The sequence below is a fragment of the Eurypyga helias genome, unplaced genomic scaffold (assembly GCF_000690775.1).
Source record: "Eurypyga helias isolate BGI_N326 unplaced genomic scaffold, ASM69077v1 scaffold11408, whole genome shotgun sequence".
In the NCBI taxonomy this organism is placed as follows: Eukaryota; Metazoa; Chordata; class Aves; order Eurypygiformes; family Eurypygidae; genus Eurypyga; species Eurypyga helias.
In genome coordinates, this window is record NW_010268972.1 from 119,220 (window position 1) to 135,929 (window position 16,710).

Below are 16,710 nucleotides of genomic sequence, written 5' to 3' on the forward strand. Positions count from 1 at the left end.
GCTGCAGAAATTTTACAGACAGCTGAGCAGTCAGCCTTCTGAGCAGTCATTTGCATGTGCAGTTACCCTGACTACACATATGCAAATTCTGAAAACACAGGGATTAAACTAGGAGCAGTAAAATAACTTCAGGAAGTATCTAAAATGGTCTTGGTTAGTTTAGTGAAGCCTCTGACAATAAGGAGAACGTATTTGCTGTTTAGCTCTTGCGTGAGGTCTGATCCTCAATGAAAACTGCTTTCTGGCATAAAACAGTAGGATAATTATTTCAGCAATCACACACCCGTACGTGGATCTCAAGAACAATCTACTGTGAAGAGGCAGAACTTGAAATCCGTGGAAGGAGAGTGTCTGCTATGATTATTGTCAGAGAGCGTTTGGCTCTTCTGTGTAGTTTTATTGTAATGTCATCTCTCTCCTTACTCTGGATCATATTATAATCTAATATTTCCATTAAGTGAGGATGCTCTATTTTGTGATTTCTGTGACTTTGTGTCACAAACTGTTTATACGTATAACCAGCCTCCTTTCTTGTTTTAGGAGAGTGTTTTTTGTCTTTTGTGAAGAATCTGCACTTTCCCTTAACAATCCTTTATTCCATCTGAGGACTGTTCACCCACATGGATTTTCCATATTTAGGTTGTTCTGAAGTGTTCTGCTTCTCTTGCATAAGCACTAACAAATGTGGTGCCAAATTGCCTGGTTATCAAACGTTTTCCATTGTTTTAGAAATGAGATTTTATCTTTTTATTTATTTATTTAAATTTAGGGAGCTCTGTACTGAAGTACCTGAAAACTCATCTCCATTTTCTTAATTTAGAGGAGAAAGAATAGCATGATTTACTTCTAGCTCTGCTTGCAGTCCTAAAAAGGAAGGTAGCTGTAAGAGAAGTATCATAAGAAGTTGACCATGTAGGTCCTTCGGATGTTCCTTGTTGGGTCTCTGCTCTAGTTTCCTTTTGAGAGTGACACGAAAGTACTGGAAGCAGTGCAGAGGTGATGCTTGCTTTTTGTCTCATGTTCTGGCAGTGTTTCTGTGCAGCAGCACATTTTGTTGGTGAGAATTTAGACCTGCAGTTGGTGCTGGATGAGGAGCATGCCATTTTTCATGCACAAGAGCCTTAAAAAGGCAGAAGTGTTATGCCAAACACACTCTTTTTGCAATCAAGAAGGTAATTTTAACATTAGTGAGAAATGAAACACTTCACTGGGAAGTAACAGAAAACCTAGCCACCTCTAGTAAGACAATAATTTTTTTAGCATCCCATCAGTTTATATTCAGGCTGATTCCAAGTGATATGGTGATGTTAATTTTGAATATGTATTTAATTAACTTCTGTCAAAGAGTGTGTCGTGTCACATCCGTATGTCATGTCCCCCCCTTAATTTGCGCCAGTTTCCTCCAAAACAGCAACTGAAGCATCAAATCTGCCTCTTTCCTGTTTGTACAAAATAGTTCTTTTACTATTGTAACTACCCTTTTTAGTAACTTAAAACTACTTTGTCTTTAGCTTAGAGCTGGCTGAGCTCTTGAGGGTAATGTGACCTTAGAAGACATGTTCAGCATCATATTCAAGAGAAAAGGGGGAGCTCTAACTTGAGAGAGCTGCTGATTTATCAAAGAAGCCTAAGAATTTGATTTACACAGATTAGTGGGTAATTTTTTAAATGTTATTAATTACTCAGTGTATTTTGGTCATTTATGACAGCTGTAGAGGAGGAACATGTTTTCTACCCTTTCTTTATAAAATCTCTAGGAGTTTATTAACATAGCACAAATAATTGAGGCATTCCAATATAAAGCTCCTAGCTTTGAGTAGGATGACTCCTGTGTTTTCAAAATTATGGAAATTCCTTCTGTCTGCTTCTCTTCTTTGGGTCCTGCCTGTATGTGTGTCCAGTTATTCCCATATTATTAGTATAAATCAGAGATATCGGAGGAGCCTACAGTATGTTTGCACAGTTCCCTCATTATTGTAATGCAGTTTTACACTTTAAGAACTGACAAAATTTTAGCAGCAGGAAGATATGAAGATGTTCTATGCATTTCTATCAACAGGACAACTGAAGTGCATGGAGATAATCAGTTATGTGCATAAAAAGAAAGAAAGAAGCTTCAAATCAATCCAGTCACAGAAATCATATTTATTTTTGGTCTTGGTTGACTGTATCGATTTATTTCTCAATCTTGTGAACTTCTATTTTATATACAATACGCCTGGGAGTTTATGAAGCTGTATGATACAGCGAAGGGCAGCTCTAGTGCACAACTAGTAAAATGAAGCAGTGAAAAAGTATGAGGAAAATGACACCCAAAAGCTGCCTTATGCGAAGCTGTACAGAGCAGGAACGTGTAGCCCCGTTGAGGCCCCTTTTTTCCACAGAAACAAGTAATTAGGATTTTCTTCTGCTAATATCTGGGCTCAGTGTGGATTTGTGGCATTCTGCCGGCTTTGGTAAAGGCTTTCTGGAGATCTGACAGCAGAAAATGCCACAGTCCAAATGTATATCCTGTGTGCATTTGTAATGTGAACATTTCAACTTCTGTTTTTTCCGTGGGGGTTTGAAGTGGAGTGTGTGAACCAGACATCTGTAATGACGCCGTAATCAGGCTGTGGGGATTAAGCTTATTAATAATGAAATGTTGTCCTGGGCATGCAGTCATGTTCTGATATTACTTTAGACATTTTAGCAGACAAAACCTGTACTCAAAGAGCAGTATTCAACACAGATCCTTAAAATAAGAAAGAAGATAAATTCCATAAAAAGCTGAGATATATCTTAAAAAAACATTACACCTATACAGATCATCTTCACATGTTGCAAGGAGTTAAAGAGCTCTATGAATGTTTGAAGCATCATTAAAATTGTGAGGTTTCCAAAGTAAAATATGGATGTTAGAAGATCTAATATTTTTTCATCTCTGTGTAATAGCACTGATAAATTTTATATCAGCCTGAAAGTGGATGAAGACTTTGAAATTCAAATGTCACTTCTTCAGCTGTCTTGAATGCTGCAGACATAAGGAAGAAGCCTGTCTCAGGGTAGCTAGCCTAGAGAAACGATCCAAATTTCCAGAGCTGTGCCAGCTGCATGCACTTGCTGTGGATACTTGAGGACTTAGGTTCTGTCGAGATGAAGACTTGGAAAGGTTATAACCCTCCCAGCCCTGTCATCTGTGTCACTTACTTGTTAACATGATTACCATCCTGATAATAGAATACATTATATGAAGTTGTAATCAAATGTAATTGTGCAGGTTTCAGAAATCTGCATGTAGACTATCTTGGCTGTATTGGACTCCTGCTTCCTTTTCACATCTGTGAATATCAACCTGGGTAGAAGAGCAGACTTAGCAAATGAATACGGGGAAATCAATTCTGGCTTTAATCTCAAATGGTCATATACTAGTGTGTCTTTCACACCGGCTGTGTTCAGCTTCCCAGGGCTCAGAGCTGAGGACTGTTGCTGAAAAGTTCAGCTTCTGTCTGTCCCCGTGATTTTATGCAAGGGGGTATGTTGTGCAACTTCTAGGGACCGTACCTGCTGCTGCCAAGTCACAGGTTGCCCTAGTAGGCAAGGTGAAATGTAGGTTGGGCACGCGTATGCCTAGCTGGTAACTCGAACTGTAGAGGCATCGTGTTAAATGGCCGTTGTGGCTGCTGACACTGTCAGGGATTCGTTTGCGGCATGGCTGTGTTCCGTGCGGGGTTGTGTCCTGAACAGACTTGCTGTGCACGTTGGGCAGGGGGAGTGTGGGTGTTTCAGCGTAGGCTTTCAAAGGTTGTTGGTAACACTGGACAGACTGTATCTAAGAGAGGATCGCAGATGAGCTTTCTGCAGAGTAGGAAGGGCTTCTGTTTGTCCTATCAGCTTGTGAATCCCAGAGCTGGTGGGGCCCCAAGGTAGACATCAGTAACCAATTGTGGGCATCATTTCTCTGAAACATGAGCAAGCTGCATTTGCCATATGGACCGGACTCCCTCTCTGGATTTCTCCAGGTCATCTAAAATGTCTGTTTTGCATCAGTCTGTCTTAGCCAAGCGTAGTCAGTCACCTGGATGCACAGCAGGACCTCAGAAGTGCCGGCCTCGCTCTGTGCCCTGTCTGCACGGCAGAAGGTGGGGTGGAACCCAGCAAGAGCCAGGGTGAAGCCCCAGGCGGAGGAGCTGTTAACAGAAAACAGCCCAGGGTCCCTTGGAGCAGAAGAAATGAGACCACTGAGCTCTGGTTCTGGCTGTCACTTGCCATGTCCGTAAGTGTGCTGACAACGCCCCGTGGCCAGCCGCGTCGGCTAACTGACGGTGCTGAAAGAGGCGCAGAAGAGGAAGGAAGGATCATTGATGAGATCCAGATTGACAAGGGGGAAGACAGTGTTAGGATATCAGATATGCTTTGTTCTGATTCCTTGTCACTCAGCTCATCTGAAATAGAAAGTTGGAAATATGGCAGCGACTTGGAAGTCGTCAGAACAGCAAGTTGCAGGGAGGGCCTGCTGAGCCACCTGTGCCAAGACTCAGTGCGTCAGCTGCAGCGTTCCTATAAAGGCCCTTTTTTTTTTTTTTCTTGCAATGCAGTAGTTCTTGTATCTTATATATGTGTTTTCATGGATTATATCAATGAGGTGCACATACATTCTGCTGGAAAAAATAATAAATAATATATAAAGCGTGCATTTTATCAAGTGATGTTTTGCGCTCTTTATGCAGGTACAGAAGGCTTGGGATTTAGCATTACTTCAAGAGATGTCCCAATTGGTGGCTCTGCTCCAATTTATGTGAAAAACATCCTTCCAAGAGGTGCAGCTATTCAAGATGGGAGGCTAAAAGCTGGAGACCGATTAATTGAGGTGATGAAGTGATACGTGTTGTTTGCCTGTGTTTTGGCATGAGCGCATGCACTGGTTCACTTCCAAAAGCTCTTGGTAGTTTCTTATAGGAAAATACCTGTCTCTTTTTTTTTTTTTAGCAGATTAAGGGCTGTGCATTTTCAGCACATAACTGTTTTAAGAGATAGACCCAAACGTACTATGGAAATAGGAGTTTACATGTCCTTACGTGAATATAGTGCCATAATCTTGACTTGCTGTTTAGGAATTAATTGAAGCAAGGTAATTGTTACCTAACAAGTGGCATTAAATCAGTGTGGAGTTGCACACTAGAAATTATTGGAGATATTGCCAAGCATGGAAAATAAAAGCCTGAAAATGTTTAATGAATTAACCAAAAGGGACAATGTAAGAGGAGGGTGGTGCTATAGAAAGTCAAGGCCACTTTCCTCCTGAAGGGAGGATGTCTTCGAGGGAATTAAATTTCTCTTAGGCGCACAGCAGAGACCTGCAAATGTAGCTGGAATGATACGTTACCACCCATGGCTCTTCATTACTGTCCCTAAGCCAAACGACACTGGAGGTACAGCTGAGACTAACTGTCTCTCGGTGCCCTAACTTCACTTTACTGCAGAGTAGGCAAAGTCAGGCTGAATTGTTGCTGGAGGATGGCCCTCTGTAATTATGGTCATTGCTGAACGTGAGTCAAGGTGACCAGGTGACTTGGGTAGAAGGGGGCTGAGAAGCATTTAAGATGACAACTATGGCATTCTCAGCTGTGTGAGCTGTGATCTCTTATGAGGGAAAGGAAGAAGATAGTTTGCTGATTACAGAGCATCATGCTCATTTGCTTAAAACTAATAGCTGATTTGTCTTACATTTCCAAGATGTTTCTAGAGAGACAAGCCTTGTCTTCTTCTGGCTTCTCCCTTACTCAGGTTAGCTTATAGAGTGGGAAATTTATCTGTATGTAATCCATATCTGTCTGTACTGGTAAGTGGTATGTGGAGGCCAAGGGGTTGTTGGACCACTGAGCAAAAGCAAAATAAAGAGTAACTGCTCCAAAGTTATTTTGGTGAAAAAATTATTTTCTACTTTTGACCCAGTTTATTGTTCAAGATATATTTGGAGGATATGTGTAACACCAGGACATGTGGAAGCAGAACCATTTTTCGATCGCATAGCCATTAGGGTTGATGATTTGACAAATGATTTTTATGTAGAAATTCTGGTAAAAAATATTGGTAGATGGAATTAGTTGGCTTTAGAGTATACTGGAGTATGCAGTTGCTGCTAAAGAGGAGGGAAATACTGCTGCCTTGCTTCTTATTTGTATTGTATGTAAAGAACTCATGTTTAATTAGTTCTAGTAAATGGAAGCTATACTGAGGCAATAAGCAGATTGCTTCAGTGAGGGTTTTTTTCATACTGTCCCATATAATTCACATGACTTTTCAGTATGGATTTCTACTGTTTTTCCTGTCTTGGAGTCTTAGCAATTTCTGTTATTTCCTTTGTCACAGGTAAATGGAGTTGATTTAACAGGCAAAACTCAAGAAGAAGTTGTGTCCTTGCTGCGAAGCACCAAGATGGGAGGGACCGTTGGCCTTCTGATTTTTCGACAGGAAGAAACATTCCATCCAAGGGAACTGGTGCGTAAAATAGGGAGCAGCTAAGAGATTTAGATGAGTATGAGCAAATTATTTGATCTTGTCACCTGCTAGTAAACATGCATGGCCAGCACTGAATATATAAAAAAAACCCCACCAGCTATTTTGCATTTTTTTAGAACGTTTTATATGAATGCTTTTTATTCTCTTTGAGATCTGCTATTGGAATTAAATATTTGTTTCAATAATGTATAAGTGAGAGTTTAATTTGAGTGAAAATGTTTATTATAGAAGTGGCTATTGGATGGGCTTTATTTGGACGCATGCAGACATGTAGATTATTTCATCTCTTTCATTTGGACAAATCTGTGTTTGAAAGCCTGCCATTTGTCGTACTACCTGCTCACTAAAATATTTCAGAGCATATAATACTATGCCAAAACAGAATATGTAAATACCTTTCTATCAAAAAGTGGAATATATAAGAAATAGCAGCCATTTATGAATATAAATGCAATCTCTGTGGAATGGAAACCCCTGCAGTTATTAATTTAGCAGGGTAATTCGGAAAATGTTTCTGAGGAATTTACATGAACTGGAAACAAAATGATGCTTCATACTGTACCTGTTTTACTTACATAGTGTGTACAGATATTTCTCTGATAATTATTCAAGATAATTTCTGGTATGAAAAGGTAGACTGTGAATGTAGCAGTCTTACTTTGTTCTGTATTCAATTAAACTGCTCAAGTTATTTATTATTTGTATTATAGTTATATATAGCTATAAATAACTTATTTGGCTGCATTGTCATGAGAAGATAGACAAATATAAGTGAAAATGTAAGTATGATGAGTTGATAGCTTAATTTTTCTATTGGATTTGTGTTATTTTGAATTAGTTTTGTTTGGCCTGTTACTTTTCAAAACTACAGTCAAATCTAGTAACTCAAAGCGGCAGGGAAGGTTGCAAGCGAACATTATTACTGGAACTGTGAAAACAATCTGTTGATAATTTCCTATGATGTAATTTTCACAGTGTTGCTATCTTACATCAGGGTGAATGAAAACGCCATTTAAGTTTTCTAAATAAACTTAGAAGTAAGAAAATGTCTTGATTTTGTGTATATTATTTCTGTCGTAAACTGAGGAAGTTTATAATGCGTAAGTTAACAAGGTATTTTCTTGAAATATCTGTAAACAAAGATATGGTGAGTAATGCAGAGATTTAATACTTGAGGTAGTTTTAAAAATAACAGCAAATCAGACCCTTTAAATGCGTTGCACCTCAGTAGCCTCCCTGCTGGTGCTCTGGCGAGACTCTTGCAGCTGTTCTGGCAAACACCAGCGCAGGGACGCCAGATCTCCTCGTGGCTGTGTCAGGTGGTAGGTGGGCTCTGTGCTATGTAGCCAGAGATGACATCTGACCTGGTGTACGTTTCTGTAGCTCCAGTTGAACAAATGATATTGTGAGGATCTGAGAGTACCTATGTGTGATGATCCTCTGTTGCTTAAGGATTTGTTTGCATTTTGACATGAAGAACTGTTTGGTGTGCTCTGCTGACAGCTGTCAGCAGGAGCAGAATTGCTGGGGAAGGTGTTGAACTAAAAGCCATCATAAAGGCTGTTCTTTCTTTGGTAAGAAATAATCCTAAAAGAAAAAAAAAGTCTTTTCAACCAGTTCCTCCTATTGGCTTTTACTAGCTTTGTGTACTGAAGGAAAAAAAAAAGGCAAATTTAATATTGAAAGAGGGAGGGGAATGATCTGAAATCATGCCAGTTCATCTTTTTCACATGCAAACCTTCTTTGGCCATTTAGGAACAATTTGTCTTTGCATCCTTCCCCTATTTCTGTCATACTTTCTACGTTTGTATGCTTTAAATACTAACTGAATGATATGTGTCTCAGAAACCATATGCATAAAATCATGTGATTTGATACTCTCCATCTCATAAAGGGCAGGACTTGCTGTTGCTTCTGAGGAGTACTCTGTATTCAAACCATTTTATATTTGCCAACATGTGCACAGATAATGATCCCAGTAAAAGAGGTGTTTAGATTATATGGTTTGGGTTATGGTTTGTTGAATAACTTTTCAAAAGTTACTTATCCTTGGGTTTTTTTGTAAGTAATATGAAGATAATAAAGTTTCAGGAGAGTTGTGGAGTTTAATGTCTTTGATGCCTGTTGCTGTTAACTGTCTGGAAGGGACCTACAAAAATGTGCAGTTGTGTGTAAAATTTACAGGAATATTAAGCTGAGCCTGTTTACAGCAGTATGGGATCTCTGTAGCCTGTGTGGTCAGGTTAGGGGGTATATGGGTGATGGAGAGCCATCATGGTTAATGTGAGTAAAATGTGGAAGCAGGAAATAAAATCAAATTGGCAGGAGTTAACTTTTCTAACCACTGAGATCTGGAAGAACGATTATGCTTCTCCAGAATGCCAGGCATTTTATTGCTTCCAGAGTTACCTAACGCCGGATAGGTATTGGATGGGATTAGGGCTTGCCCACATCAGTGTGAGAGGTGGACTGTCCCTTAAAAATCTTCCCTTCCTCCTATTTTTATGAAAGGGGTCAGGATTACTCGTGTTAGATGGTGGTTACCTCACATAAAATCCTTCACAGCAAGTTATGTTTGGTTATTAGACCCTGCTACTGCCTGTGTGACTCCACTGAAGTGTTCACTTGGGTTAATTAGCTGTTGAGCTAAATTCTGCCTATCAGCAGAGACTGGTTGGCAGAGTTAGTCTCCTGTACCCTACAAGTTAATATGCCCATTGGTACATTTAGGTCCTTTACATGTTCATGGTAGTAGGCTCCTTCATAATTTTTTTCTGATTTGTTGTTTGCTGCAGGTTAAAGCTAACTGGATGTTTGTGTTACTACTTTGCCACTACAGTTTTGTGCTTAATATTTGAATATCCTACAAAACAGGCCAAAGCAAAGATGTCTTGTAAACCCTAGCATTTCGTTTTGGTCAAAGTGAATGGAAAGAAATAGCTGGTTAGCGCAAAAGTGATCAGCCAGCCAGCAGTAAGGTGGCTCTGGCGTCCTCAGAGAAGCTGCAGTACATATGGGTGGGCATAGGCATGGAAGAGTTATAGCTCCTTCCATGTGTTTCCAGAATTGGTTAGGGAATGCAGGAAGGTTTTCCAATGGTGTGTGTTTGCCTTGAGACACAGGTGAGGAATGCAAGGTACAGGACGGTCCCTTCTGTGGTGGACTGAAAGCACTCTCCTGCCCTGGGATGCCCAGTCCTGTAGTTTGGGTTCATCCACGTACACTCAACAGAGGAATCCCTTGTTGAGAATGGATGTTGTGAAAAATAGGTACTTATTTAAAATATTTGGAAGCGTTCATCTGGACTGCCAAGGTGGTTGTTTGAAAACTTCAGAGCAGAAGGGAAAGGCCAGAACATCCCCACGTAAGAATGTTCTGCCAGCCAGAAAACAGTGCAAGAGCTGTGATTCTGCCTTGACCAGACAGGCACCTCCCACATAGCCAAAGTCAGGTGTAGTGGCCTAAGATTTCTGGAGCTTATTTTAGTTCACCTCTCATTTAGTGCTGGTTTAGACGAATTTGAATCAGGGGTGTGATGAGCACCCTTCATTTTTCCATTGTCACTTCACGTCACAATTAGAGTTCTTTGTTTATCCCCCTGCTGATAGATAGTATATGTCTTATGTAGTCGTGTTCTTATTTATTTTTTTTACTTCCTTTAGAATGCAGAACAAAGCCAGTCACAAATTCCAAAGGAAACGGTAAGAGCTTTGTCTTTTCCATACTGGAAGACTCCCAAATGTTTTTAAATTGATATGGCACTTCTCCATCAAAGTTTCACAGATCCTCCTTTCACCTTATATACTGTAGATGGCTCTCTCTAGCTTTACATTATAAATATGTTTTTTAATGTAATTTCAAATACTGTTTGAATATTATATATAATTCAGTAGTTCTGTATGTTCAAGTGCTATTTGAAATTACGTCTTTTATGCAGCCAGAGGCCTAAAGTTGGAATGATAAGAGCAGGCTGTTAGCTTGGGTTACTTGTTGAAACTAATTGTTTAAACCATGATTATATGATGGAAACCTGAGATGCAAACACAGAAATTAGGCAGTTTAGATTTAAGTCTCAGTTGTATCCTCAGAGCAAGCCACTGTTTGATAGTTATTTTTAAGAAACTATAGGGATATAGTATCAAGTGTAACCCTTTGAAGGCTGTAACAGGTTTGTATTTGATGTGTCAGTGAAGCTATATATTGAGATTGTATATAGTTTATATACCTTGTTCTAGTCAGTGGAAGAGGATCAGTCTTAATACACACTATAATAATAAACAGTATTTCTAAGTTTTTCTATAAATAGAGTATCTTAAAATACAAGTTTTTCTAAAATAAAAGGTTTATTTTATGAAGTATAAGCTCCATTCAATTAGGTACCTATTTAAAAATTAAATAATAGATTATGAAGAAATTAAGAGGATTTGTGCTGAGATTTCACAGAATCATAGAATGGTTTGGGTTGGAAGGGACCTTAAAGATCATCTAGTTCCACCCCCCCTGCCATGGGCAGGGACACCTTCCACTAGACCAGGTTGCTCAAAGCCTCATCCAGCCTGGCCTTGAACACTTCCAGGGATGGGGCATCCACAGCTTCTCTGGGCAACCTGTTCCAGTGCCTCACCACCCTCTCTGGGAAGAATTTCTTCCTGATATCTAATCTAAACCTCCCTGATTTCAATTTAAACCCGTTACCCCTTGTCCTGTCACTACAGGCCCTTGTAAAAAGCACACACACTACCTCACCCCACACCTCCTCCCAGCTTCCTTGTAGCCCCTTTCAGGTACTGGAAAGCTGTTATAAGGTCTCCCTGGAGCCTTCTCTTCTCCAGGCTGAACAATTTGAAATTAGTTAGGCTTCTGAAAACGGAAAAGGCTTGTCTAGGTGATTTGGAATACTTTACTAGCAGTGGTGAGATTGTGTCTGGGATAAAGGGAAACACTAGGTAAGAGATGTAAGACATCTCAGACATCTCAGTGACACAGTCAAGGGTACATTGGTGGATATTATTAATGTTTCAGGCCAATGCAATATATCTTCTAAAATGGGTGTTTTGCAATACTCACTTTTATCCCTCTGGCTTTTGATGTCCTTATACTCTAAAAGTCATCTGCTAAGGGCTGCTCAGAATGGTGGGTGTATCATTGTTTCAGACATGCCTCGCATGTCTTTTTAGTACATCATGTTTGTGTGTGTGTGTGTTTTATTTTCATACTTTCCTTACACATCAACAGTACATGGTAAGAGATCAAAGCCCAAAGTGCAGGACAGCATTTCTGCCTGTAATTGAATACAACTGAAATTAATTTGTGGATGCAGCCTTATAGATTGTCCCGGTTTTAGGAGTTGAAATTCTGCCCCAAAACCTCATTAAGTTTAGGCAGATTGCCCATCAGGTGTTTATGTAAATCAGTTGCTCATCTGTTGCAAAATTAATTTTGGTTTTTTTTAGTAAATTCCATGGTGAAATACTATCCCTACCATTTTTGGGACCAACACCCTAACTGCATCTAAGGAAGGACCAAAAGAAAATAAGTTTCTCTCGTGTTCTGTGGAGATATGAGCTAAAAGTTGCTTGATAACTTGGGGATAATGCACGAGGGACAGGTAGCATATGAGTAGCTAGGGATTTCTTAAAAAAAAAAAAAAAACAACCAAAAAACCCAGCAAAAATCTTCAACCCTTGGAAATAAGAAAGTGAATTGGGAAACATGGAGACATGGTTGGGGAGGGAATGAAGCTAGAAAACTGGCCAATGCAAAAAATTTTTTTGCATAATGTCTTGGGGTTTTCATTCATTATGGGGTGGGATTTTTTTTTTGAAGGCTCAGAGCGACACTGATCAATAGCAGGAACAATAGGTCTCTTTATGTTTGCCTACTGCTGGATGGGAATAAAAAATGGGTAAACGTGAAGGGTGTCAGTGGGTATTTATAATGCACAATGCTTTTGCACTTACCTCCCTTCTTCCATTCTGTTTTGCTTTGGAGAAGTGTGGTACTCCAGTTCTACAGAACTAATTTTCCTCAGCTGCACATTAATAATACAGTCACACACTTTATTATTATTATTTTTGAAAGTAGTTTTCATTGCTTCCCTCTATTCTCGTGGTTCTGCTTCGATCCCTATTTATTCTTCCTCTGTCTACTTTTCAGGTCTTTGAGATTTCTAATCTTGCAATTTCTATTTCTGTGCCTGCTCTGATCTTTGTGCTGTTAGTTGTGCGGTTTTAGTCTCCAAGTGTCAAGGACTTGATAGTAGAAAGCAAGGCAAAAGAAAACAACAAAAAAAAAGGCATGATGAAAGCAGTGAGGCTATAGAAATGAGAAAGAGGTGAAATACAAGTTGGGTTTTAATTTAAAGGCAAAATGGTTGTGGGATTTTTTTTTTTTTTGGTGGTGTTATGTCTTTGTGGGGAAATAGAAGAAAAATGCACCTTTGAAATTATAAAAGGAAAAAGCCGTTGAAAATGGAAGGCTGAAATAAAATGTACATGTAGACCCCAAAATATGAAGCCTAATTTATTAACACATTGTTATCATTCAGAGGTTACACGAATGTAACAGTTACTTTGAAATGGTTTATATTAAAATTGTGGCACTTGCATGCAGTAGTTAGTCTTCCTAGATGTTATAAAAGAAAACCTTGAAAATCAGTTTGTTTTTAATTTATTTGTGGCCTGAAATCCTTGAGAGAGTTGTTTCTTACTACCCATATAGGAAGGTATATGACTTCATATTTTGCACACCACCAGAGAATACAGATTTTTGTATTCTCATTCTTGAACTTTCATATGAGGAGTTTTTGTAACTTGCTAAGCTCACAGAATTTAAGCTTTGCTCTCCAGTTATCCATAAGAAATACAAATTGCTCATGCAACTTCAGGTTCTATCCAGTAACTACTTCAGGTTCTATGCAGTAACTGTGCCCTGGGGAAAAGAGCAATACTGTTTTCACCTTCTGTTTTCCTGATGAATGGAACAGGCACTCTGTTCACTCCTGAAGCAAGGAAATCTCCTGTATCTTGGTTGAAAGATTGTTTCACCCAGCCATGAGTTTGTGCCATTTGAATATCTGATGACAGCATGGAACAGATGCACCTATTTCTAAACATGGTGATTATTTGGAATGTAGGAGATTGACCGTAATATGAAAACTAGTAATTTATCATTATTACGTTTCTGTTTCTAAGCATAATTATCTTAATCTTGTTACAGAGCATTGAAATGAACTGTTAATTATGCTATGTAAAACATCTGCCAATTAATTTTTCCTCATACTCTTTGAAAGTCAATAGTGTTTCAGTAATATTTTGCTTTTACGATTGTCATTCACTGTTTGTTTTCTGAATTCAGAACCAGCAAGTTAACTTTCATGTAAGCAAAATGCTAGAAAAAATAATAATTATCATATAAGTAAGTGTTTTCTAGTGAATGTTGTCTGTTGGTAGACCAGGGAATCAAAGTTAGGATTCGGGATTTCATTTCATAATTGTTGCACTCGACAGCATGGGAAAGCTTCACTTTTCTGTTCTCATTTGTTTTTCTGTCAAATTGCTGTAAGTGAGCAGAATGTTATGAATTTCAGCGAGTGCAGGATTCGTAACAGTGACATAACAAGAAAAGTTGGAACAATATATAAATGTTTAGCAGCCCTGATAGAAATTGCAAATGGGGTTGCTTTTTATTTTCTTCTGAACTTGAACATCTGATACTCTTGTCATTATCTAAATTTCATTTTGATCACCGTGTTTTTTCAGCATCCAGGGATAATGTCAAGGCTACACCCGTCAGCATTTTTGGGGTTTTATTGCTGTTCTTGCCATAGACTTTTTTGTGTGATTCTGAGTAACTTAGCAATGTACGCTTTTTAAGCAAGAGTTCATCACCTGTAGGAATGGGCTGATACCACTGTGGTCATATAAGTTTTGAAAAACTAATTCGTAATTAGTTTTGTACATTTTTGTTTGCATTTTTTCATGTTATGTATATGGGAGATACGCTAACAAATGCCTAGAAAGACATAATTTATATTGATTAATGGATGGAAAATTCTTGGAGCTTCACCTTGGGGGGAAAAAAAAGCACTGTCAGTATTGAGCTTTAAGATGGTGGTGTTCTGAGTGCGTGTGTGTCTGGTTTTCACTTGTGGTAAAAAGCTCTTTGTATGCAGGATACGTTGACACTGGGTACGTGGCCATAGCTGTTTTTCAAAAGCTCTAAGTTCCCACCACTTCATATTTATTAGCACTTACGTAGAACTTCAGATTTGATAGCACCTTTGTATCATTTGGGTGATGCAACTCTTGCTTCACATAGAACCTTCTTTGGAGAACAGCCTAGAGCTTCATCTATTTCCATTGCTGCGATAGGTGATCCGAGTTGCTAAAACGTGAGCCAAGATCGCACATTGACTAATACCAGCCCACGCCATCAGCGAGGCTGATGCCATTACCTACCAAATGATTTTGTCCAAAGAGGAGAGGTTTGACTGGTGATTAAGCTGATGCTGTTATTTCCTCCATGGTATTTAGGAATGCTGCAAATAACTGGTGCTGATTATTTTTATACCTTTCTGTCTTCTGATGGTGTGAGGCACAAGGTTGATGACAATGTTTTAAACGCCTTTTTTAGTGCTGTTTTGAGCAGTTTCAGATTATTTTTTTAATAAAGTTGTGACATAAGAAACATGTCACTGTTTGTAAGGAAGAGAACTAGTGAGTGTGTGACCTTCTACAGGATACTGTTGTGTGTGCAGTCTTTTACCATAGGAGGTGCTCTTATGTTGAATAGTGTGTTTAAATTGAAAGCGGGGAGGTTTAGATTAGATATCAGGAAGAAATTCTTCACAGAGAGGGTGGTGAGGCACTGGAACAGGTTGCGCAGAGATGTTGTGGATGCCCCATCCCTGGATGTCTTCAAGGCCAGGCTGGATGAGGCTTTGAGCAACCTGGTCTAGTGGAGGGTGTCCCTGCCCATGGCAGGGGGGTTGGAACTAGATGGTCTTTAAGGTCCCTTCCAACCCAAACCATTCTGTGATTCTATGAGTCTAAGTTCTGGGGCATGAATGAGTAGAGCTGAGTGAATTGCTAGTGAATAATTTACACAAGAATTGAATGACTGTGTTTATGAATGGTCTTTGAGTAGTCTGAATTTCCTGGATTGTTCAGTGATAATCCACATGGACAACTGTGTAACGCTGTGTCTGGGGCTGACAGTCAGGCTCATAGTTTTGACTCTGTCATCTGCAGGTGATATACACAGGCTGCAGTGTGGCACACCCAGGCTGGCTCTGTGCAGCACTGCGAGGCAGCTTTAGCCCAAGCTTGCATCGATAGTGCTTGCTGGCCAGTTGCCAGTTTTGTGTAAGGTGATGTGCATGTCCCTCCACCGATCTTCTGTAACAGAGTCACCTCAGTGCCACCGTTGCAGAGTCATGCTGAAGCCACACTGGTGTGCACGTTGGTACCACCATTATTATACTATTTCCTACGTTATTTTGGATAATGAGTCGACTGTTTGAGGCATTCACAATTGAAACAACAGACTGAAAGGTGTCACCAAGTCCTTTAGTTGGTCATTTGCTAGCACAGGCAATAGCGTCATCAGGTTCTTCCAAACACTTGTCCTGATTCAGGTGAGTGCAAAGCTCACATTGTTGCTTAAATTTCCAATTTAAACCTCTGAAAACTCATTGGATGTGTGCAAAGCTTGTTTTACTGCACGGTTAGCTTTAGACTCTAGGTGCTGATTCTTCCTTGCTAATTAATCTATGGAAAATAGTGAGATGATGTGGTTTGCCATGGTTGCCTGAAGGTCTGCAGCAGAAGTAGGAGGAACACATATGTCAGTCGCAGTGGGCACTGCTTCATGTGGAACGGGTTTCTTGGCATGAACTTCTACAAAGGTGTTATTTCCCTTACAACTTTGATTTTCTGTCTGGCTTTTCAAGACACTGTCTCTTTCTTTAGCCTTTCAGGCCTTGTACATCTAATAGGCCAGTGAAAGAAGTATAAGGATTCTTAGGGAGCTGTGTCATTAGTGTTAGGGCATTGAAGTTTTTCTTGAACAAGGGATGGTGCACAGAGCTTTATAGGCTTTTTTGAGAGAGCAGACACTTGCTGTGAATCTAATCCCTTGGTTTTCACTTCTCCAGGATAAGCATCTTGCAAAGAAATGGGGTTATCATTACAATTGCATATTTGTTTC

The 16,710-nt window shown here is 39.5% G+C and overlaps 1 protein-coding gene across 1 annotated transcript in view; it reads left to right on the forward strand.

Annotated features, from left to right (window-relative positions):
* The window catches only part of PARD3 (par-3 family cell polarity regulator), a 141,177-nt gene that overhangs the window by 106,814 nt on the left and 17,653 nt on the right, over positions 1 to 16,710 (forward strand). The window contains exons 9-11 of the mRNA XM_010157936.1: positions 4,710 to 4,849; positions 6,352 to 6,480; positions 10,164 to 10,202. Coding sequence (XP_010156238.1) covers positions 4,710 to 4,849; positions 6,352 to 6,480; positions 10,164 to 10,202 — 308 coding nt within the window. The remainder of the gene's footprint in view (positions 1 to 4,709; positions 4,850 to 6,351; positions 6,481 to 10,163; positions 10,203 to 16,710) is intronic.